This window comes from Electrona antarctica (genome assembly GCF_951216825.1).
Source record: "Electrona antarctica genome assembly, chromosome: 12".
NCBI lineage: Eukaryota > Metazoa > Chordata > Actinopteri > Myctophiformes > Myctophidae > Electrona > Electrona antarctica.
Window position 1 is genome coordinate 26,919,792 of NC_136793.1, and position 23,047 is coordinate 26,942,838.

Genomic DNA, 23,047 nt, shown 5'->3' on the forward strand with positions numbered 1-23,047 from the left:
ATGTTACAGCTTTAGTGTCACACTCACGTAAAATAAGTCCAATACCGATAAAGACAAGGAGTGGGTATTTATCAGGGAAGGACGTCTGTGTTCCATCGATCGAACACATTCCACATTTCCCATACTATGATGGCTATCCAGTTACCTGGAGGAAGTAACATTATTGACTGAAAACAGAGCATCTCTTCAGTTTGAAGGAAAGACAAACAAGGAAAAGGATGAAGAAAATCCTGGAGTAATCTTACACTTCCTGTCTACTGATTTACAGTGTTAGACAAATGACCCTGCCGTGACCTCACCCACTATGCACTTGCAACAATGATTTGTTACCACTTGCCCAACTTCCAGTTATGCCATATACTGATACAGAAACTGCATGTTTCCAGTTTGATTATACAAATAAAACTGGCACAACAGCGCCACTTTTGCCCCTACTGGTACTCTAAACATAGTCACATAGTCACATAGGTTAGGACGGACATTGCTGTTCCTTGGAGTGGTTGCACCACTCAAAAATAGTGAAAATATATGGGTACAGTGGAGCAGTCAGAAGCGATGTCACCTCACAGCTAGAATCTGGTCCTGGGTTTGATTCCCACTGGGGACGCTGGGGGTGTGTTCTCTCCTCCGCGTCATCAGTCCCACTCCCCATACCCTAGGTGGGGTTGGCAAAAGGGCCTTTCTGTGTGGAGTTTACATGTTCTCCCCGTGTCCCCTAGGGTAGGTACCTAAACTAAACTTGCAGTAATCCTTGTCTCTAAACTCCCCCCCCCTGGCCACGCCTGATAGAGGGGAAAGGAACTGGTTGGAATAACGTGTTCCTTCCATGTGCTACGTCCAACCGGGGAAACTCCACCCTGTCAGCTTGGACTCCTCATGCATAGAAGGAAGCATGAGGTCAGTCCGTTGCTCTCCCCAGGTTGGCAGAGGGAGTGTAGCGCCCAGGATTACATTAGATAATTGACACTGGGTGAAAGAAATGTGTTGCAAAATCGTGGGATAAAAATGACAGATTTTGTTTTAATAACTGATACGAGCTCACAGGATGAGGCATTTAGGATGCGTTGTGAGCTAGTTTTTTTATTAGATGGTTTTATATGTATATATTTATAAAAAAAACATTTTGGGGAAAAATGGGATAAACATTTTACATTTAAAAAACATTTAGTAAAGGTTAGAGACAGGATTACGTTGCGACCAATACAAGCTGATTAGGGTCACGACCCATTGTTTGGGAAACACTGACCTAAAGCACAAAACACAAATAGACATGAAAGGGATATTCAAAATTATTCCCAGTAGGAGATTCAGAGCAATAGACCCAAACAATTTCATGAGAATAAGCAAATTCATGATTGTGTGAAAGGGAATAACTCGCTGGCAAAATAATTCAAGGGAACGTGTCCCATAGGGATACAAAGGAACATTTCTCTGAAACGTATTATCTCAAACTACGTCAGAGATGCACTGTCTGTAGGAAACAAATAACAGCACAAAAATGGATGGCTGGATTATGATTGGCTGGTTGAGCAGGAAGCAGGGTGCAGAGTACTCAGTACAATGAGTTCAAATGCAAGTTAGAGGCAGCTTTACAGGAATGTAATGTAATGAGGAGCAGGTAGAAAGAGCGGACAAAGTACATTGCGACCCCAGTCAACTAAGTATTAGTTTACTGAGTATATAGAGGGTATGCGTTTGACTTCATCATCATACCCGGAAGTTATGCTGGAACGTCTACTGAGTGGTAAAAAACGATGCATTAAACGATGTTACACAATGTTAAACTCATTTTGCCACTTGATTTGCCACACACTTTATGCATATGCACTTTACGCATACCCTCTATAGAATAGATGGTTGAGCCCAGTCTGTTTTATTGAAACATATCTGTTATAGCTTATGAATTTGGCTGTCAGTCAGGGCAATTGGGGCTCAGCTGGTTGCTGTTGTGTAGAGCAGACATGTCGCTGTCTGTCTAAGACACTCATCCTAATCTGACATGATGAGTCTTTTCGTGGTAAAATGGCAATAAAGGCCTAGGCTCTAGATCTAGTTTGTCTAGAGCTAACTTCTAACTCTCTGTCTGTCTGCCTCTCTCTCTCTTAGACATGGTGACGATATGATTGTAACGCCTTTTGCACAGGTAAGGGTTTTGTGACAATTTGACATGTCGTCTTGATAACTGTATTACACTGGAATGTTTGCCATTGTGTTTTATGGAAACCCAAATGACTTCATGTTAATCTCTGTCTTGTTCCCCCATCAGGTCCTTGCCAGTTTGAGAACTGTAAGGAACAACTTTGGCGCATTAACCAATATACAACAAGACAGAGCATCCAATAAGTAAGACCCCATTGTTTCATTATATGATTTTCTTTTTACAGGAATAAAAAGCTGTGGTTGTAGCATAATTTAAATAATCCTGCTACTATTTGTCACAATCATTTGAACTATTCTGAAATTTGTGTATTACAATATGATTTCACCATCTATTTGAATTATACATTATGATGCGCTGCTACAGTACATCAATGGCCTATACTTCCCTAATTGACATGCTGTACCAGATGTTGGTGTGTTGATTTACACAATAAACTTGACTGGCACTCTTTGCCCTCTGCTGTTCTTAGTTGGTACTACAACAGCAGCAGTCAGCTCTGTAAAGGTGGCAGCCATCCACCATGCGTCCATGCCTCCTTAAAGTTGAAGTCAGAATGTATGTGATGAGGGAAGATTGATGGACAATGCTGCTCTCTCACTACTTGAAATGTGTTGACGAAGAGGTTATGAATAACAAGTTGAATAGTTTTGGACAGAGGATGCATCATTGTGTTTGTTTTTCCCCATACCAGGAGATCGCCCATGTGTAATCCACCTCCTATGACCAAGACCACCTTCACAGGTATGTAGGCAGCAGTCTACAATTATTATGATGTGTGTGTGTGTGTGTGTGTGTGTGTGTGTGTGTGTGTGTGTGTGTGTGTGTGTGTGTGTGTGTGTGTGAGTGTGAGTGTGAGTGTGTTTGCGTGCATGCGTGCGTGTGTGTGACGACTATGATGGTTATTCTTATTTATTATAATATATATTTATAATAATCATAATAATTATTATTATTATTAAATATTACTTATTTGTCTCACAAAATGTAGTAGAATGAGACTGATGCCATCATTTTGACATGGGACCAAAATTAAAACACATCCTTTGGGGGGAGCCAAAGTACAGTACATGAACATGACATGAAACACAATCAGAATGCAAATACAGCCAACATATTTTGCAGAGATATGATTCACTACATCAACCCTAGTGGTGCACATGATAATTATACCATTCAGGAGAATAGTAGAGAGAACAGCAGCATTAAATCAGCAGACAAATGACAATAATCTGAGAGTGGGTGTGTCTCCTATTGTGGTGGTGTGCTGTGTTGCATGACCGTGGGAAACTTGACATCTGCTGAAAGGCTTGTTAAATGACTGAGCTTTGCATGTTGGATAACAGTATGTCATGTATCAGTGCAGGAAGGGTCAACGTTCTTGTGAGGTTTGGCTGTCTGTATCTCTGTACATAAGCCTGTATGTGTCGGTCAGTCAAAGTGAGTTGGCGCGTCAGTCAGCGGGTCAGTCTGTCAGCGTCTTGCGTTCAAGCTTCCCTGACAAAAACAAACGGATATCTCGCAACCAGTTGTGTGTATGCTACGCAAGTGACAGCTCACAAGTGTTTCAGACATTCCACGCTGTTGCCATCCTGTTATTATCTGGGTGTGGATTGAGTGAAAAGTGAATATCTCTCACAGAGAGAGAGAGAGAGGCTGCCTGTTACATAGCCGTCCAAGACAGATAACCTGACGTACAGAGAACGGATGACATTACACAATATAGAACATATGGTGCACACTGCACAGCCACTGTGGCCCCAGCCATCACCTGGCAGCAGTCTGACTCATGAGTCACAGCCACAGAGATGACTGAGTGCACTGAACACTCATAATGCAGAGCCTCACTGAGGCTTGCACTGTGCTGTCCTGCTGAGAAAGACAATAAAGGCAGCTTCATTAATAGCAGCTCTAAATCAGTCAGTGGTAGAATTATAGAGCCGGTCTCCCTGCTCCCGCTTCAAACTCACCTCTACATTTCTCTTGCTCTCTTTCCCTCTCCACAGTCAGTCAGTTCGTTTGTCTGTCATCTGTCATTGATGTATTGACAAGATCAATAAAGTTATTTTAGGAGTGATCTAAAATTAGAACGAGTCCAATGCCCTTTGACCTGAGGTAATGAGACAGACATGCTTGCTAGCTGAGGTTCCAGCATCAGACTGGCAGAGGGTCTCAGGGGCGATTCACACTATGGTCCCGGGTGCGCACTCGGGACCACTTTGCAGATGTTGTGGTAGTGTGAATGATGCGGACCGTTCCCGGGAGCGGATCGCCCAACCGTACCCGGGATCGCAATCAATCAAGTCTCATACAGATACAGATCGCTGCAATGTGAAAGCCATCCGTACTAAAAGGAGGAAGTGAACTCTATAATCATAATTTATATATTTTTATAATGACACATTATTTTACCTGGGTTGTACTTCTGGTAGTTCTACTTGAATGTTGACAAAGAATGATTGATAATCCACTAGTGTTTGAGTAGCACGAGCCGTGAAAAAAAAACATAAACAAAAAAACACATGCAGTTAGGACAAACATACCAAGGTTTAGTCAGTGACGTCACTGTTAACATACCAAGGATATGTACGTGACGTCACCGTCATACAGACGAGAGACAACCTTACATTGCACTGTTTAAGACCATCAGCGCACACTGCTTTAGTTGTGTATTGTTGTTATGTTATTATTATAACTCAAGACAACATCAGGAACACAGCCAGACTTTATTATTTGCTCTAAACTCTGAAAGGGACTCTTCTGTGACATGACATTTTCTGTCTCCCAAAGCCCCATAGTCCACAGCGTCCCTCAAAGAAGGATTGATAATCCACTATAGTGTTTGAGTAGCACGAGCCGTGGAAAAGAACCATAAACAAAAAAACACATGCACATACGTTGAATGAAGTGTACCCGGGTGCGCTGTTGAATCTCGGCCAATGTGAATCATGGCCAGCGGGGACCAGGCAACCGTATTCGGGAGCGGTTTGAATCAAACGGACTCAGTCCGTCTCAGTGTGAATCCCCTATAAGGGACATACACAGTAGCATCCTTAGTGTTAATTTAACTCTGACTAGGGATGCACCGATATGGAATTTCTTTGCCGATACAGATGTTTAAAATAACAATTTACGAGATGTGTTTATTTAGTTTTTGTTGTTTTTATTTCCCCCTTTTGTGCCAGGGAAACAAATACATCTTCAATACAGGAAATAACTGTTCAGAATCTACAGCTTGGTATGCTGCAGATAACCAACACACCAACATAGCCAACGCAAAATGTATGCTTATCAACAACAGATAAATATCAGCTACTGCCATCGATTAATGTCAGATTTATTAACCGATACCGATATTGACAGATAGCGGCAAATATCGTCCGATACCGATATGTGGCCGATACATCGGTGCAGGCCTAACTCTGACTGAATACAAATGTAAGCAAATTGACCCATAAGGGTCCACTTGGTTACATGTGTATGCTCTCACAGTTACAGATAGATAAAGGAACATATGATTTTATAGTACAAGGGACATTGGTGTTTTTAAGAGGACAGCTGGCTAAATGATAGATTGTACAGTATTGTTTCTCATGCTGCTCAAAAACACTTTTCAATTCAATTAAATTAATTTTAATTTAACACAATATAACTTAAACCCAGGATATACACCTAAAAGCGTAATAAAACCCTTTCCAATGTGGTCCTGCAACACAGAATACAAATAAATTGTCCAATAAATTACATAGCACTAACATGCCATTACGATATGCCATACCATAGCACATGCTGATAACCAGCTTGTGACTGGCCAGGCTTCATAGTGTAGCTTTTATTTTCCTTTCTCTCTCTCTGCCCCTCGGTTTCTACTTCTTTAGTCACCCATCTTGCTCTTTCTAGCTCACTGTCCTATCTTCCTTCTCCCTGCCTCCATCACCCTTCCCTATCCCAGTCCAGTGCTGAGTCGTTCCGGTCCACGGTTTGGCTGCAGCCTTGCGTCTGTGCAGCAGAGTGGCCTCTGTGAGCGCCCGGTGTCTGATGTCGCACTAAGCATGAGAAGAATGTCATTGACGTCAGTGCAGTTGCTGTCAGAGAGAGTAGCACCCCAGCCACTGACACCACACCAGGGAGAGAGAGACCCAGAGAGAGAACAGCAGAGGGAGGGAGAGAGAGACCCAGAGAGAGAACAGCAGAGGGAGGGAGAGAGAGAAAGAAAGGCTGGTTGAGAGAAAGAAAAGAGGGACAGACATAGAAGGAGGAGGAAGGATGTTCACAAGGATGGTGGGAATGGGGGGGGGGGGGGGGGGGGGTTGGGGGGTGTAGTGGAAGGAGAGTAAGAGAAAGAGGGAAGGAGAGCAAGAAGGATTCAGAGATAGCTAACCATAGGAAATTAGACGTTTTTAAGCGGTTTCTCTGATGCAGTGCAATAAATAGGGACGACGGAAATTTCTCCTATTGTGCATTATAACCACTTATAAATTAAATCTAAAACTGATTTTATAGTTTGTTTTCTGGTTCAGGTTCAAAACACATTGCAGACTAGTAATCAACACAGATGTGGCTAATGAATAATGGGTGTGTTAAATTAAGTTGTGTCCAGAGATATGGGTGTGTCAGTGGGCAAGCTTGGGCAGTAGTCAACCGTTTTGGGAACAGATCGGCATTCCGAAGCCCCGCCACTCGAATACACCCCCAATTCGAAACACCCCCATTTCGAAACACCCGCCACTCTGAAAAAGTCTAGTCGAAACAACAGTAACCAACAGTATTGTCAATGCTTGCACATTGGCACACCTAAAACTAACACACCATCACATGTGCTAGCAAGGTTTGTGCCCTTCTGTAGTTTTTAACCTGAACAAGAAAACCTTTAAACGGTATACTTCATTGTACCCGTAACCCTAATGAATAGAGCAAACCTTAGCCCATAATACCATGCCCAAAATAGTGACGTCAGGTTGAAAGTGGTTAAGAATATGTCCCAGCAGCGACCACCTACTGTATAGCCAGCTTAGTTTAGTAACAACCAAACCCACATGAAGTCATGACGTACGTGTTGTATAGGGCTGCCTGTTTTCCACAAGCACAGGAAGAGCCTGGAAGCTACACAGCAAATACTATGCATGCTGTGTGTGAAATCTGGAGGGTCATTCTAGCCTCCCCTTGCATTTTAATTTGCCATGGTTTCCTCTGCCTGCGTAATTGAGTTACAGCCAAAGTGATCCCCCTCCCTGATCACATGGCATTAAAAGCCCTTGCTGTCCCAAATTAGACAAGACATCAATATTAATTGGCTTCTGACAAGGTGACATTTTCTATTATTGTTTCTTGACTTTGAGAGAGAGCCATGTCTTTCATGCAAAATGGAATGTCATCACTAAAATAAAAATAATTATAAAAACGAAAATACTATTATAATATATATAATGTTTTATCATTGGCATCCAGGCATATCACTATTTCCCCCAGATTCCCCTAATTCCCCTGTATTTATCTCGCTGTCTCTGTGTATTTGTATGCTGGATGTACATACAGTATATAATAACACCATTATACAGGCTTGGGCTGAAAAAGGGGCTCTCCCTGCACTGGCTCCAGCTCCGCTCCTTTCTCTCGCTCCAGTGAAGTCCGGTCCATCTTTTGCCACTGTCGCTTCCTCATCCACAGTGCAGTCCTCTCAGGCTTTAGGTACAGCTCGGGGAGAGCAGCACGTTTGGCTACCAGGGACGCCGAAGCAACAGCAGCCCAGCCCCCTGTACACACAGCATCTATAGGAAACACTCTCTAACATCACACACACACACACACACACACACACACACACACACACACACACACACACACACACACACACACACACACACACACACAACACACAACACACACACACATCGGACCTGTCTGTTCCCTGGGATAGCATGGATCTTTTCAACGGCAGCATGGGTTAAGGAGATATTAGTGATGATGTGTTACGGTTAGCTTTCTGTCTGACATGTATGAGTGTGTGTTTATGTGCCTGCGTGTATGTTTTTTGTGTGTGTGCAAGATGAGCACGTATCCGGCCACTACGTCAGGATGCTACGACCGATCTGGTCTTTGTTCCTTTCCCGGACAGCATTGAGATGAACCCGGACTGGTTCTCTGCCTCTCTCAACTGGATCCTCTTTTCCTTCATCCCTCTCTTTAACTTTCCTCTCTCCCTCTTCCCTCCATTCCTCCAATGGCAGACGTGGGCCTGCTAAGCAGACTGCTCTTCATCCTGCTACATGACTGGAATTACTTGCGTCTCATGGACTATGGACTTTAAGTTTAGACACCTATGGCTAAGAAAGGTGCGATGTGTGTGCTGAGAGACAATGAGTGTGTTTAGGTGCATGGTGATTTCTGCCACTGATCTTTTTCATGTCCGCTGAAGCTAAGCTGTTCTCTCTCACTGCTGGGGTTTTCACAGAGGTTACATTCAACAGCCTATAACATATGCGACTTTCAGAGCTGATTTAAGGAACCTGGTTGCCACCTCTGAACCACCACTGCTTCTACTAGGATTGTATCTGAACTTTACTGTGACCGGGACTGGGGTGACTGGGCTTCCGGATTGGTGAGGCTTGACACAGCCTGCCTGTGAGTGCTGAGGCCCTCCTCACAGGCCCCAGAAGTGGCCCCTCCTGTCCAGTATGAAGAGTCACCCATGCGTCTATTCGGGGTATCCCAGCTTAGCCGTATGTGGGGTGGGGGACCCAGGGCCTGGACCATCCACTAGCCCTCTGAAGCGGGCCCTTACTGACCCCCTACCCTCCTGTCTCGTCCCCCCAGAGGAGGCCTACCAGAAACTGGCCACGGAGACCCTGGAGGAGCTGGACTGGTGCCTGGACCAGCTGGAGACACTGCAAACCAGACACTCGGTCAGCGAGATGGCCTCCAATAAGGTAATCATCTCATTATTATTTACAACTTGCGGCTACCAAAGATGCACTGTGATGCCTTGCTGTGTGGTTAATGATGTTAACAGGAGTTACCGGGACACTTTATCTCTGACCAATAAGTTCCCTGCTAAACGTTTGTCTGGCTGTATTTGAGACCTAGAAAAGTTGCGTGTTATATCACTCAGGGACAGCTGGAATACATGTTGGTTTGTCTTTTAATAACACAACAACAACAACAAAACACGCACACGCACACGCACACACACACACACACACACACACACACACACACACACACACACACACACACACACACACAAACACACACACACACACACACACACACACACACACACACACACACACACACACACACACACACACACACACACTATATATTCTTTTCTTTTCTGTTTTAATTCAAGATCATTTTTACTTACTTACTATTGAGACAAAGCAGGGGTAGATAGTATCGCTTACTAACTACCCCTGCTTTGTCCTACTAAGTAGACGATGACATGCAAAACAGCTTGCTGGTCAGGAATCAAACTGGCAACCTTGCAGTGATATGGTTGGCAATACTGAACCATCATGGCACGTCTAGCAGAAATGTATATTTAATAAATCTGTCATTCAGCAGCATTTAGCAACACATTAGCCATAATTGATGTAGTTTCTTTTCATTTGCAAACAGTACCTATTCAACAAGGTTGATTTGCCTGTTTGTATCCATGGGCTCTCGTAGATGGTAGATGCCGGCTCTCTATCTGTAGACTGCTCCTCCTCCCTCCCTCTCCCAAGTTATTCCTTCATCATCTACACCAGTGATTCTCAACCTTTTTCATTTCATTTCATTTTTTTTTAATATATATCTCTGGTGGTACCCCAATCTATACTGTAATAAAAATCTGTGTTCGTTTAACTGTCAGAGTTACAGACCTGTACGGGTCCATTTGGACCCCTGGTGGTCCCCAGAACCCCCGACATCTATTATGTTCACAGGATATGTATTTAGCCCTTGGTCTGTATAGGCATGAAAGTAGGGCTGTCAAAATTTCAAATTTAAGTTGACAATGAATTGCCTCACAAATAATTGTGATTAACGCATTTAATTGTTATTAAAGTTAGTGTTGTTGGCATTGAACACTGTAACATATGAATAAAGAATACATTTCTGTTTGCCTGCTGCACAGGGCACATAATGTGACTAATAACTGAAATATATTATTTTTATACTTCTTCACACCCGTGTGAAGTGAGGGGCGCTCTTATCATCATACATCGTCATACATCATCTCATTCTGGCCAATCACAATTTGCGTCCTCACTTTTCCGTCTCCACTTTTCTGCCCTCACTTTTATCTTCAATATGTACTTTGCCAATCAAATCATCACTATGGGGTGATCAGCAAATCAAAAACCAATGCTTGTGTTTACACAAACCCGGAAAGCTGAGCATAGGAGGGGCTAGAGCCCCTAAAAAAATCACACCCGCTCTTGTCATAGTACATCAATTTATGTTTGCGGACATTTGACATTGCTACATATAGGTACATAAGGTGGTCCCTTATTGGTCAAGCGCTCCCACCAACATGTGATTCGTTAGTTGATTTGCTCGTTTACATATGACGTAAGTTTTCCCTTCAATGTCAATGGCGTTTAATGTTTTGATGTTTAATTTACGTCATATATTTAGCGGAATTATCAGCTCTTATCATCATACATCATCATGCATCATCTCATACTGGCCAATCAGAATGCCTGTTGCTTGTGATTGGTTTGCTGATTTGCTTGTTTACATAAGGGCGTGAATTTTCCCTTCAATGTCAATGGCGTTGATGTTTAATTTACGTCATATTTAGCGGAATTCTGACGTCATTTCTCCGTTCATTGTCAATGGCATATTGAGACATGTGGGGACAAAAGCTGTTTATAGAAGGGGCTAGCGCCCCTTAAAAACACGTTGTGACGCGTTCAGCTATTTTTGAGGGGCACTAGCCCTCCTATATTCAGCTATTATTTCCGTCTTACACAAACATTAAATTCCCTTTGACAATGCATGGAGAATTTATGTCATATGTGGACGAGCAATATCGTCCTACACAAATTCCCATTGACAATGAATGGAGAATATACGTCATGATGTACGATGATAAGAGCACCCCTCACTTCACACAGGTGTGATTTTTCAACATGGATTATGATGATTATGACAAAATAATTGCGATTATGTCAAATAAGTGCGATTAGACGAGTATGTAATAATTGTGACAGGCTTACAACCATAGTACTACAATATCTATCTACAACAAGAACACTTATTGCATGTCCAGGACGTGTTTATGATCGTGACTTGATGCAGCACACCCTAGTGCCTTTTCTAATACCCAGCTGCACGTGAGCACATAGATTGTGTTTGTGTTGCATGGATGTGTTATTAGTGATAGCATCGTCATGCAGGCAGCAGGGATCTGAGCATGCTCAGCCGTCTCCGGCGAGAGGGCCCTGCCATGCCGCTGTGCATGCTGATCAGCCCTGCGCCGTGATGTCACACACTGTGATGTCACAATGGGGGGACGGGTCGAGAGAGAGAGAGAGAGAGAGAGAGAGAGAGGCTGCAAGACACTCAGACATGCAGACCGACGGACAAAGGCATAGATAGACGGATGCAGGCATACACTACCGATCTCTGAAATGTGTGAAACGTGAAAAGATGTATTTATGTTCTTCTTTTCAGTATGTAGTGTCTCACCAGCACTCACCACCACAGCTATCTCTGGTTGTCATGGCAACAGCTACTGGCCTGGCCAGACTGCCGTCTCACTCAAGCATTGAACGCACATGCGCACGCACATGCGCACGCACGCACGCACGCACGCACGCACGCACGCACGCACGCACGCACGCGCGCACGCACGCACGCACACAATGGTGCTGTCACACATTGTCATTGTGTTTATCAAAATGTTGTATCTCTCCACATAAAACACAAGCCCCAGTCTTTCAAGTCTGTGCACTTACATGTACATTTAGATTACATTTTATTGTATTGGTAATAATCACAGGTAATAGTAAGGGATGTCAAACCTCAGCAGCTGTTCTTGTCTGATACATATTCAACATTCCCCACAATTTATTTAGTTTGTATACATTTTTGTATGACATTTTTGGGGGATTTCTGCCTTTATTTGATAGTATAGTGGAGATTGTCAGGAAAGGGGAAGTGGGAAGTGACACAGTAAAGGTAAAAATGGTAAATGGTGCATTTATATGGTCCGTCAGGCGAGAGAGAGAGAGAGAGAGAGAGAGAGAGAGAGAGAGAGAGAGAGAGAGAGAGAGAGAGAGAGAGAGAGAGAGAGAGAGAGACAGACAGACAGACAGACAGACAGACAGACAGACAGACAGACAGACAGACAGACAGACAGACAGACAGACAGACAGACAGACAGACAGACAGACAGACAGACAGACAGACAGACAGACAGACAGACAGACAGACAGACAGAGCACCCATCAGGAGACAAAAAAAATCACACATATCTGATGAAAGTGATGATGTCAACAACATGACTTCACTTCACGGGGGGTGGGGGGGGGGGATCAATCACACAAAGTCACACGCTAACAAATCACAACCCATGACTTCACATTACAATACATAGACAGATCACACAATACATTGACAATACTACACTTCTTTCTTTCTTATCTTCCAGAAAGGAAAACAGAATACGCGCCTTACCCACGCGGCTAGACAACAGACTCCATATTTGAGCGTAGCTGCATTGGGAACTCCTTATATGGTTTTAGCTGAGTCATAATGACATGAGCAAGATGATGTGCACCCCGCCAGCCGGCCGGTCCTCCCTTAAGCCAATTTTAATATACTAGACCAGTGCCCGGCTGTAGAGCATCGGGTCGGAAACGATGGAAGTTGAAGATCCATCGCTATGCAATACCTGTTGTACCCATGTCAGAGTACCCGTCTGTGTCCCTTTATTCCTATATATGGAGTTCTGTGTCAGGCATTCCCAAATATGGAGTGTTGTGATGTCAGAACAGGCCAGGTCCATATATGGAGCATGGGTAGGGGCCCTGTCCAGAGCCCGGGCAGAGGTCTTTTGTGGCGGTTCTGGACAACCGTGGGTCTGACCCACTCCCTGTGGGGGGAGGTGGAACACGTGTTAAATTTGAAGTCAGTGGGGCTAACGGTTCTCGAGTTATGTGCATTTCAGCCGTACACACGTACGTACGTACGTACAGACATATGTACAGAGACAATCGTGCATTTATAGATAGATAGGATACGCCACCGTGAATATGGTCAATAAATGCATCCATAACACTCAGTATACAGTACCTTCTCATCTCTGTGTTGTGTAGAGTGGAGATCTCACCAGCGGGACAATGAACATTTGCAACAGAGACACAGCAGTGAGCACATTCACACTACTTTATATACAGCTGGGATAGGTTATTTGTGGTCACTTCTCCTAAAACAAATCACACACAAATCACAGTTGAGCTGCTTGGTGTGACACTTTCCAATTTAGACCAAATAGCGTGATTCACACCTCACGGCCATGCTATTGATAGCTCTGTGTGTGTGTGTGTGTGTGTGTGTGTGTGTGTGTGTGTGTGTGTGTGTGTGTGTGTGTGTGTGTGTGTGTGTGTGTGTGTGTGTGTGTGTGTGTGTGTGTGTGTGTGTGTGGTATGTGCGCGCGCTCACAGAGGTGGGCATACGTGTGTGTTGGGCATGTTGTGGCCTTCTTGGCTCCTACTCAAAGTACACAACTAGCACTTGATTGTATGACGCATATACACGTACACTATGTACTGTACTGTACTGTACTGTACTGTACTGTGTGTGTGTGTGTGTGTGTGTGTGTGTGTGTGTGTGTGTGTGTGTGTGTGTGTGTGTGTGTGTGTGTGTGTGTGTGTGTGTGAGCCTGTGCTGGCCTGCCTTGCTCAGATTCTGATGTGGGACTCATGTGCTTCAGCCTATAGCTGTAAATGACTCAGTACCAGATAGATCAACAGAAGAGAAGGTGTGAAGTAAACAGAGACAGATGATTGGTCCCTGATCAATCCCTGCACCACTGGACCATCAAATGGAACCAAATGGGCCCGTAAGGCTATTTGGTCCTTCCCGCAGATGGTTAGAATTTGACCTGAGACCGGTATTTCCCCTCTCTCTCCTGCCTTTCCTACTGGATGCTGGAGAGTTTTTTTGTCACAGCATTGTTAGTAGTGATGCACCGATGTATCGGTGCATCCCTAGTTGCTAGCCATCCGTGAGAGGGTCTGTCTTTGTGTCCGTTGTTACAGTAATCTCGCATACCGCTGGACCACTCAGTGCCAGATTTCTTGTGCACGTGCTCAGTGGGTCAGTCTAATAATTATACTTTTTCAAATAGTTAACGTCTATATATAATATAAATCATTTATAATCAAAGTCAACAGGGCTCTGATTGGGCTGAAACCTTGATGAAATTTGGGTTATACCTCAGAGATACTGTTCTCAATGGGCTGTGCCTGTGAGGATACTGCAAGGAGACCCTAACTATTGGCAGATTGGAGATTTTAGTGATAATATAACATTAATATATATTTTTCAAATAGTCGTTTTTGCTGTCAGAACACAAATAAACACAAATAAAAGGCACTTCACCATCTGACCAGACAAGTGGATCCCGGCAGCCACATGATTACATTTATTTAATTTTAATGTTTTTCCATGATATTAACATGACTCACCTCCCAGAAACATCACTTCTGGCTAAGTTGACCTCAGCATGAGAATAATGCATGACGAGAGATGAGCTAACCTCTACTTGCATCGTCTACTGTAGATTGTAACACACACACACACACACACACACACACACACACACACACACACACACACACACACACACACACACACACACACACACACACACACACACACACACACACACAGTTTGTAGCACTTTACTATGTGAGGATTTTAGCATGACAATTTTAACCCAAAGTCTATACGTACTACGTAGCCTTTAGGATTAGGGTCAAAACACCGGCTCGACACGTCAGTGTGTTGCGCTGTGACGTGCGTGAGCTTGTAGATCTGATATTTTTGGTGCGCGACACCTAAGCATAAATCATAATAATAACTCCAACCCTAACCTCTAAATTGATAATCCTAACCCCAACCTGATTTGAATCTTTCCCTAATTCTAAGACTGCCTGTAAAAAAAAAAAAAAAAGTTTGAACCATAAAACAAACATTTCTCTGGTGAGGACCGGGAAAATTGTCCTCATGTATATTTCTCAAATTCTACTATACTTTTGGCACGCACGCACGCACGCACGCACGCACGCACGCACGCACGCACGCACGCACGCACGCACGCACGCACGCACGCACACACACACACACACACACACACACACACACACACACACACACACACACAGAATATGAAGAGGAAAGGAGAACAAGAACCCTCCTCGTGGAATTTCTACTGACTTTAGTCCCAGCCAATCACACAGCAGGTGACCTCAGTGCTGTTGTAGCCCAAGCCAATCAGAGCTCACGATGAGCTCATTGCTCTCCCTAGCCAAGCCCTGATTTGCTGGTATTGTGGTGAAAGTGCAAGTGAAACAGCCTGCTCTCTTCACATGGGAGCTTGTGTCAGACAGAGAAGCAGGCACACAGCCAGGCAGCCAGCCTTGTTTGGAAGCTGTTGACACTTATCTTTTTTTTCCTCCTCTCTTTTTGCTGTCCTGGTGATTTGGCACCAAGCATCTGCAAGCATCATCAATTATTCACAACCCTAGCAGTGTAACTGTGTATGGACGTGCATGTCAGCGTGTATGGTCACGATGATGCTCTCATCGTACAGTATCTTTGGGGACTGGGGATCTTCACTACATCCTGCCTCTCTCAGAACCTGAGTCTCCTCTCTGGATGCAGAGAGACTATGGCTTCTTTCCTGCAGACATTCACTGTGGAGGAGTATGATGGCTTTTGTGTGGATTCTAAAGCTGTTCTTCAGGTTGAGGGCTTTCATTGAGTAGAGCTGTTGTCGTTTGCCTGGCTCTCTCGCGCGCTCTACCTATTTCTTTTTCTATAGATACAGGCAGCGTATACTGTATAATAATATATACTGTATATACTGGTTACATTTTTTATTTTCCTGGATCTGTTTGGTTGATTTGTCAAAATGCCTGAAGCCAATTACCTCCTTTCTGTCTCCTGGGGATATATAAAGGTAAGCTTTTAATCAAGTCATTCTTTTTAAAATGTTAGCAATCTGCTATATTGCAGTTGTGTGACAGCAATCAGGGACGATAAAAGGGCCTGATATCATCTCCAGAGAAAGAGAATAGTGTTTCTTACTGAAGGTTATATTTTATTTTGACACACTACTTGGAAAGCATTTTATACTGGCTAGTGGCTATGGAGATCTCTCAGCATCCCTGCCGCTGAAAAATGCTTGTGACAGCCGTCATATTTCTACATCCAATGCACACTTTATTGAATCCATGACAAGGAAAAGTGATGCTACTTCAATTGTAGTTTCCTTGCACATAAAATGGTATGGTTACACCTCTAGGTGCGCAGTACATTATAGCATACTGTATTTGGGCGCCTTTCTTTAAAGATGGAGTGCCATGATTTTTTTCCACCCTAAAACATGATCATCAGGTCTTATTGTTATATAAGGAGGAAGAAGTTTTTCAAAAAAGTGTACAGTATTTAAATTAAAATGTCGTTTTTATGTGGGCACCAGTTCATTAAGTATGCCTGGTTTGCCTGGTGGGTGGTGATGGGTGGTGATCCACCTGAACTTAAGCCGCACCCACAGCTGTAGTTGTATGATAAAGGGGGAGGGGTTAGGGGAGGGGCTGATAATGTGATGTCACTATATTACTGTTTTTTTCATTGGCACGTTTGACTGTCAAGGGTTCAGCCTCCAGGAAGAAACCCTAAATACAAAGGGAATACATCATTGCACATAGAAACGACTCCAGGTGTCTAATGAAGTACTGTCACCTCATAGACACATGAAAAACTGGGAAAAATACAAAAATTGTGGCACTCCATCTTTAAAATCCCCTTTATCTTACTGTATCAATACACCTAGGCCTACAGATTGTCATTGGTATTTGAGATTGTTTGATCATGTAAACCCAATAGCTCATACTGAAGAAATTATTTAAAAATATCCTATGCACAGCTTTGCGTTTTGTGTGTATGAGCATGGAATGTGTTTGTAGCACAGAATGTGTTTATTTGAAGAGGCTGATGTATGATGATGTATGATTGATGATAAAAGCGCCCCTCACTTCACACGAGTGTGATTTTTACATATATACCAGCAATACAGGGACTTATGAAGCTCTATGTGACACGATTAAGGGTTTGGCTATCTAGGCTACGTGGCACAAATTTGACACACTACCTATACAGGATTTCTAACCAAGAACAAAATAATAGCTGAAATACAACTGCAGTGTTTATGCAACTTTTCATTTTTGAGTGGTGCAACCACTCCTATAGACAGCTATGTGTGTCCCTTCCGTCCCTGGGTCCGTCTCTGGCTGGCTGGCTGTGTCCGAGCACGAAAATAGCATTTGGTTGGTTTTCACCACCAAGTGTCACTGTTGTGCAGCCTAGAGCCTAATACACACGCACATATTAACTGTATATATGATGATTTCGGGTGTGACAGTACAGTACAGTACAGTACAGTACAGTACAGTACAGTACAGTACAGTACAGTACAGTACAGTACAGTACAGTACAGTACAGTACAGGGACCCCCTGCGGACCCCCACACGGTAACTCAATCATTTCGGACGCGGGACGGCTCTCCGGAACCGGGCCGCCCCCCTGGGCACGCGCCCAGGGGGGCGCCTCATTTCTGGACCCTTTCGGACGTGGGGTGGCTCCTGTGGTTCAGGAACTTCTGGGGATCCCCCGGGGACCCCCACACGGAGTTGCACCACTCACTTCACACAGGTGTGATTTTTTTCAGTATGTGGTGCATTACTGCATAATTTATTTATCTTGGCATTTAATGTTTGTTTTATGTATGATGTATGATAATGGTACAGTCATGAGATATGATATTCCCCGGTGTACTTTTTTAATGAGTGCTATAAGTGCAGTGCTAATGCCACCCTGAAAAGGTTCACAAGGCCCAAGGGATATGATCCAATAGGATATCAATACACAATTGCACAGTAAGTGCAGTGTTGTAAAGGTCTATTTTGCGTGATCAATACTAACCTCTATGACCAATAATCTCATACATTATTCATTTGGTATGAAGCCAGATTGATTCATGTAATCAATGCAGAGGCTGTTATTTAAGAGGTCAATACATTTTTTCAATCATATTACAATTCTCAGGTTTTGCAGTCATTTTGCCATGGCTGTGATTTGAAGCCTTCTCATCTGGGTAAATTAGTATACATGAATTTGCTGTGTAGTGCATATGTTTTAGAGATTGAGGGTGAGGATGCAAGCTTGCATGCTCGTTTGCTCGCCCTCATTCTCATAGGCATATGTACGCCATGTTGGTAATTTTAGGAATATCTTTCTCATCAGTCACACTGGTGAAATGTATGGAAATGATTACTGTGGTGTGTTTTGGGAGTCGCAACAGCCTCAAATTAAATCTCAAGCCACTGACAGCATATGTTTTAGCTAGACCACAGGTTGACCATTCCCAGAAGAGCAACATAGACAGAAGGTCTCCCCTGCAACCTTCTGGTACCTCACTGGGGAGACATCCTCTGCGATGCTCTGGTACCTCAATAGGGAGATGCGCCTTATACTTAATTTATATTATATTATTATATTATATTATTCTCCCATAGCTGGTGGGGACGGAGGCTCTCCATACTTAGGTAAATTGACAGTCGCCGCTTTCATATATGGAGTATACGGTTGTCTACGAACATACGCGTAGTTAGCACCTTTAGGTACCGATAGCCTAGCTACGTTTATAAACGTAGTAACAGTATGTATTTCAATGTATTTCTATATTGCAGTATTGATACTTTTACTCAAGTACAAAATGTGATACTTTTTCCACCACTCCACTGCATATTGCAAGCTATACTCAGTGCAGCTCTGCTCATCATGGCTTGAAGCCACCTGGTGGTTGAATGGCCACTCCACATATTAAAATAAACCTGTGGGTGTGGCTGAGAATCTGGGGGTGGGTCTGTGGGTGTGTCTAACAGAGGTACCTCTGGGTTCTGATAAATGTCACTTTGAGACTGAGGAAGAAAGATATGGGACCCCACTGTACGTAGCAGCGAAAAAGTTAAGACAAAGTTTGTGGACAGTAACTAAAAGCTGGATGTAGGAGGGGCTAGCGCCCCTCAAAAATGTGAATTAAGGGAGGACCGGCCAGCGGACCGCATCATCACACTCAGGGCACTATGACTCAGCTATAGGAGTTCCCAATGCAGCTACGCCCAAATATGGAGTGTTCTGTCTAACCTCAATGTGTCGTCATGGCATCAGTCATGGAATGCAAACAAACATGGCATGCAAACAAACATGGCATGCAAACAAACTCCAAGCTCCATATGGGTCGGTCGGATCGGCGGCACGGTGTGAGGGCCGCGTATCGCCCCGAACCCCTAGTACAGTATAAATGCTGCAAATTCAATGGTTCGACAAAGTAAAGTGTTCCATTTTGACTATATCTAACTATTCTCTCTCTCTCTCTCCATCTGTGTGTGTGTGTGTGTGTGTGTGTGTGTGTGTGTGTGTGTGTGTGTGTGTGTGTGTGTGTGTGTGTGTGTGTGTGTGTGTGTGTGTGTGTGTGTGTGTGTGTGTGTGTGTGTGTGTTTTAGTTCAAGAGAATGCTGAACAGGGAGCTGACTCACCTGTCAGAAATGAGCCGTTCTGGGAACCAGGTTTCTGAGTTCATTTCCAGCAACTTCATGGGTGAGTGAGGACAGAAATCCCTAATGTATTCCTACAAGCTAACAACGCATTGTGATGCAACGTGTTGTGAGCTTGTAGCTCGACTATTTTTGAACACCATTGTACGATTCCGGCTGGGTAAGTCGGGCAGAGAGAGACAGATTCACTGGTTCAGAATGTGGACTCTCTCCTGCAACGAAGCAGCGAGTTTAACTCTGTGCTGGTGTTCACATTTAAAATAAAAAGATTAATCTACATGATATAAACACATTTTTAAGGGGTTCTAACTTCTAGCCCCTCCTATATTCAGCTATAGTGTAGATTTTCATCTCACACAAACATTAAATTCCCATTGACAATGAATGGAGAATTTACGTCATATGTGGACGAGTAAATCGGCTATTTATGTCCTACACAAAGATTAAGTTCCCATTGACAATGAATGGATGATGTACGATGATAAGAGCGCCCCTCACTTCACACAGGTGTGATTTTCTATATTAGATTCAACAGTAATTATTTTTTTGTCAGGTGAAACCTGTCATATGAATTAGTCAAATTTTGGCTCCTAGTTGGGACCTAGTCCTGATTGGCTGCCACACACGCTGCTGTCATGTATTGGTTACTCAGGTCACATGACCAGGAAACAGGTACAGGTAACAAGAAGTAGGTAACATAAATCTTTAGAGACACCCAATGTAATGTTATGATTGAGACCGGCCGGTTGAGAGGAGCGTTTGTTACTAAATAAAGAAACCAGAGCTTCTTTCACCTAACAAATATCACTATGTGATCATTTCTTGTTTTTCTACTGTTTTGTTTCTGTTCCCCAGACAAGCAGCACGAGGTGGAGATGCCTATCCCACAGACCCAAAAGGACAAGGAGAAGAAGAGCAAACCCATGTCGCAGATCAGCGGGGTGAAGAAGCTACAGCATTCCTCCAGTCTCACCAACTCCAACATCGCCCGCTTCGGAATCAAGACGGAAACCGAGGACGAACTTGCTAAGGTTTGTTGTGTGGCCTTACAGAAGAGGTTCTCAAATGTTTTAATTTCAAGGAGGACCCCATAACTCTGAATGTATACAAATGTATATTCTCACCAGAGTTACAGACCCTGAGGGTCCCTCGACCTCACTTTGAGAACTAATGCCTTATACTTATAGGATGGGTGGGATGGGATGATAGGGCAGATAGCCGTCAAAGGTATGGTAAAGTATGATGTATTGGGGACAGAGTGTAGGAAGGAAGGAATCTAAGTAACATTACCCCAAACCCATTTAAACCTGGTGCAACCTATATAATACATTGTTTTATGTTTGAATCTGGATGCTACCTCTGTGTCTTATTAGTTATTGCTATACCTATTTTTTTATAAGAATTTGAAGGTTTTCAGAAACCTTAGGTTTGGTTTTAGAAGGTTTTAGCAAATCTACAAGCTCGTAACGTGGCACTTGGTGCCGCACTATGTAGATCTGCTATTTTAACAACAGCTAGACTTTAAAATAATGGTAAGTGGATAAAAGCTAAGGTGACACAGATGCATTCCGGTTCTCAATGCGATAAGATATAAGATATAGATATAAGATATACGATATAATATGTTTTGTTTTCTACTTTATCAGGAAATGGAGGATGTGAATAAATGGGGCCTTAACGTTTTCAAAGTCACAGAGTTCTCTGGCAACCGGCCACTGACGGTCATGATGTACACAATATTCCAGGTAATCATTAGACCGGCCCAATTATTATTTTATATTCTTTTTCTTGTGTTTCCCAGAGCTTTGACTGAATCTTAAGCTTGATTTGTACTCGCAACGCATCGCATCGCGATGTGACCCATTATGAGCTCGTAGATCTGCCATTTTTCAGTGTGTGACTGTCACTGTCGTATGGGAGAGTATAAATGCTGTGGCAATGATTATTTTTATTCTGAATCTTACTCAGAATTTAACCTCTGTTTATGTTCTACCAACTCCACAGGAAAGAGATTTGTTGAAAACATTTAAAATTCCACTTGACACCTTTATCACATACCTGATGACCTTAGAGGACCACTACCATGGGGACGTGGCATACCACAACAACATGCATGCTGCTGACGTCACCCAGTCCACTCACGTGCTGCTATCAACCCCTGCCCTCGAGGTGAGCCTCATGGCAAGGTCTTTGGAAAATGACCAGGCTCTTCTGTTTGTACCGAGTAGGAGGGTGGTCCTTTAAAACGCTGGTCCCAGGCAGCGCATAAGTGCTTGTTCACTTCCAGCCCATCAAATCTTAGCGCATGTTAACCGGCCGCATGCACGCACGCACGCACGCACGCACGCACGCACGCACGCACGCACGCACGCACGCACGCACGCACGCAACACACAGGGTGAAATGGTACCACAGGGTAAATGCACCCCTAAACACGCTGCCAAGCTAAAAGCATGTATGTGCTCCGGTGCTCTTTGCACATTAAATTAAATACATTACATACATACATACATTTGTCACAACATTGGCCCCTTTTTATGCAAATGAGAATGAATGCAAAAAACCCCCCATCAAATTCACAATCACCAGCACCAATAACCATAGTGAAAGTTGCGTCTAATTCTAACTCCCCTCACACTTTAAGCACCATACAATATCATTAATGCTCCCCATGTATTTTGTACTAGTAATGCATTCTTTTTTTGTCTCATGTAGCAGTTAATCACTGTCTTACTTTGAAACCCATTGGTTCTAATAATAAGAATCATTTTGATTACTGGCATTGTCCATTTTCAGGCTTTTGCTACATAATGCCTCAGCACAAGTGCCACAAACTCCTCGTGACAGTCAAAGATGCATTGAGCACATCATTGCTGTTGGGCAGAAACCTTGTATCTCTATTCAACTTTCTATGTTTTTGCACTACTTTGTTTTAAATGAGTGTCGCACAAGTAGCGAAAATACGATAGCAGATATGGTAGCAGATCTACAACTTTGTAATGCTATTGCTGTAATGCTCACAACACTCTTGAAAACAAAGCATTGTATTGGCGGT

The 23,047-nt window shown here is 43.4% G+C and overlaps 1 protein-coding gene across 1 annotated transcript in view; it reads left to right on the forward strand.

Annotated features, from left to right (window-relative positions):
• Nucleotides 1-23,047, forward strand: part of pde4d (phosphodiesterase 4D, cAMP-specific) — a gene marked incomplete at its 3' end in the record, with an annotated part of 302,156 nt that overhangs the window by 272,890 nt on the left and 6,219 nt on the right. The window contains exons 5-12 of the mRNA XM_079515189.1: nucleotides 2,107-2,143; nucleotides 2,267-2,343; nucleotides 2,853-2,902; nucleotides 8,972-9,084; nucleotides 19,942-20,035; nucleotides 20,848-21,023; nucleotides 21,639-21,737; nucleotides 21,997-22,161. Of these exons, the coding sequence (XP_079371315.1) occupies nucleotides 2,107-2,143; nucleotides 2,267-2,343; nucleotides 2,853-2,902; nucleotides 8,972-9,084; nucleotides 19,942-20,035; nucleotides 20,848-21,023; nucleotides 21,639-21,737; nucleotides 21,997-22,161 (811 nt within the window). The remainder of the gene's footprint in view (nucleotides 1-2,106; nucleotides 2,144-2,266; nucleotides 2,344-2,852; nucleotides 2,903-8,971; nucleotides 9,085-19,941; nucleotides 20,036-20,847; nucleotides 21,024-21,638; nucleotides 21,738-21,996; nucleotides 22,162-23,047) is intronic.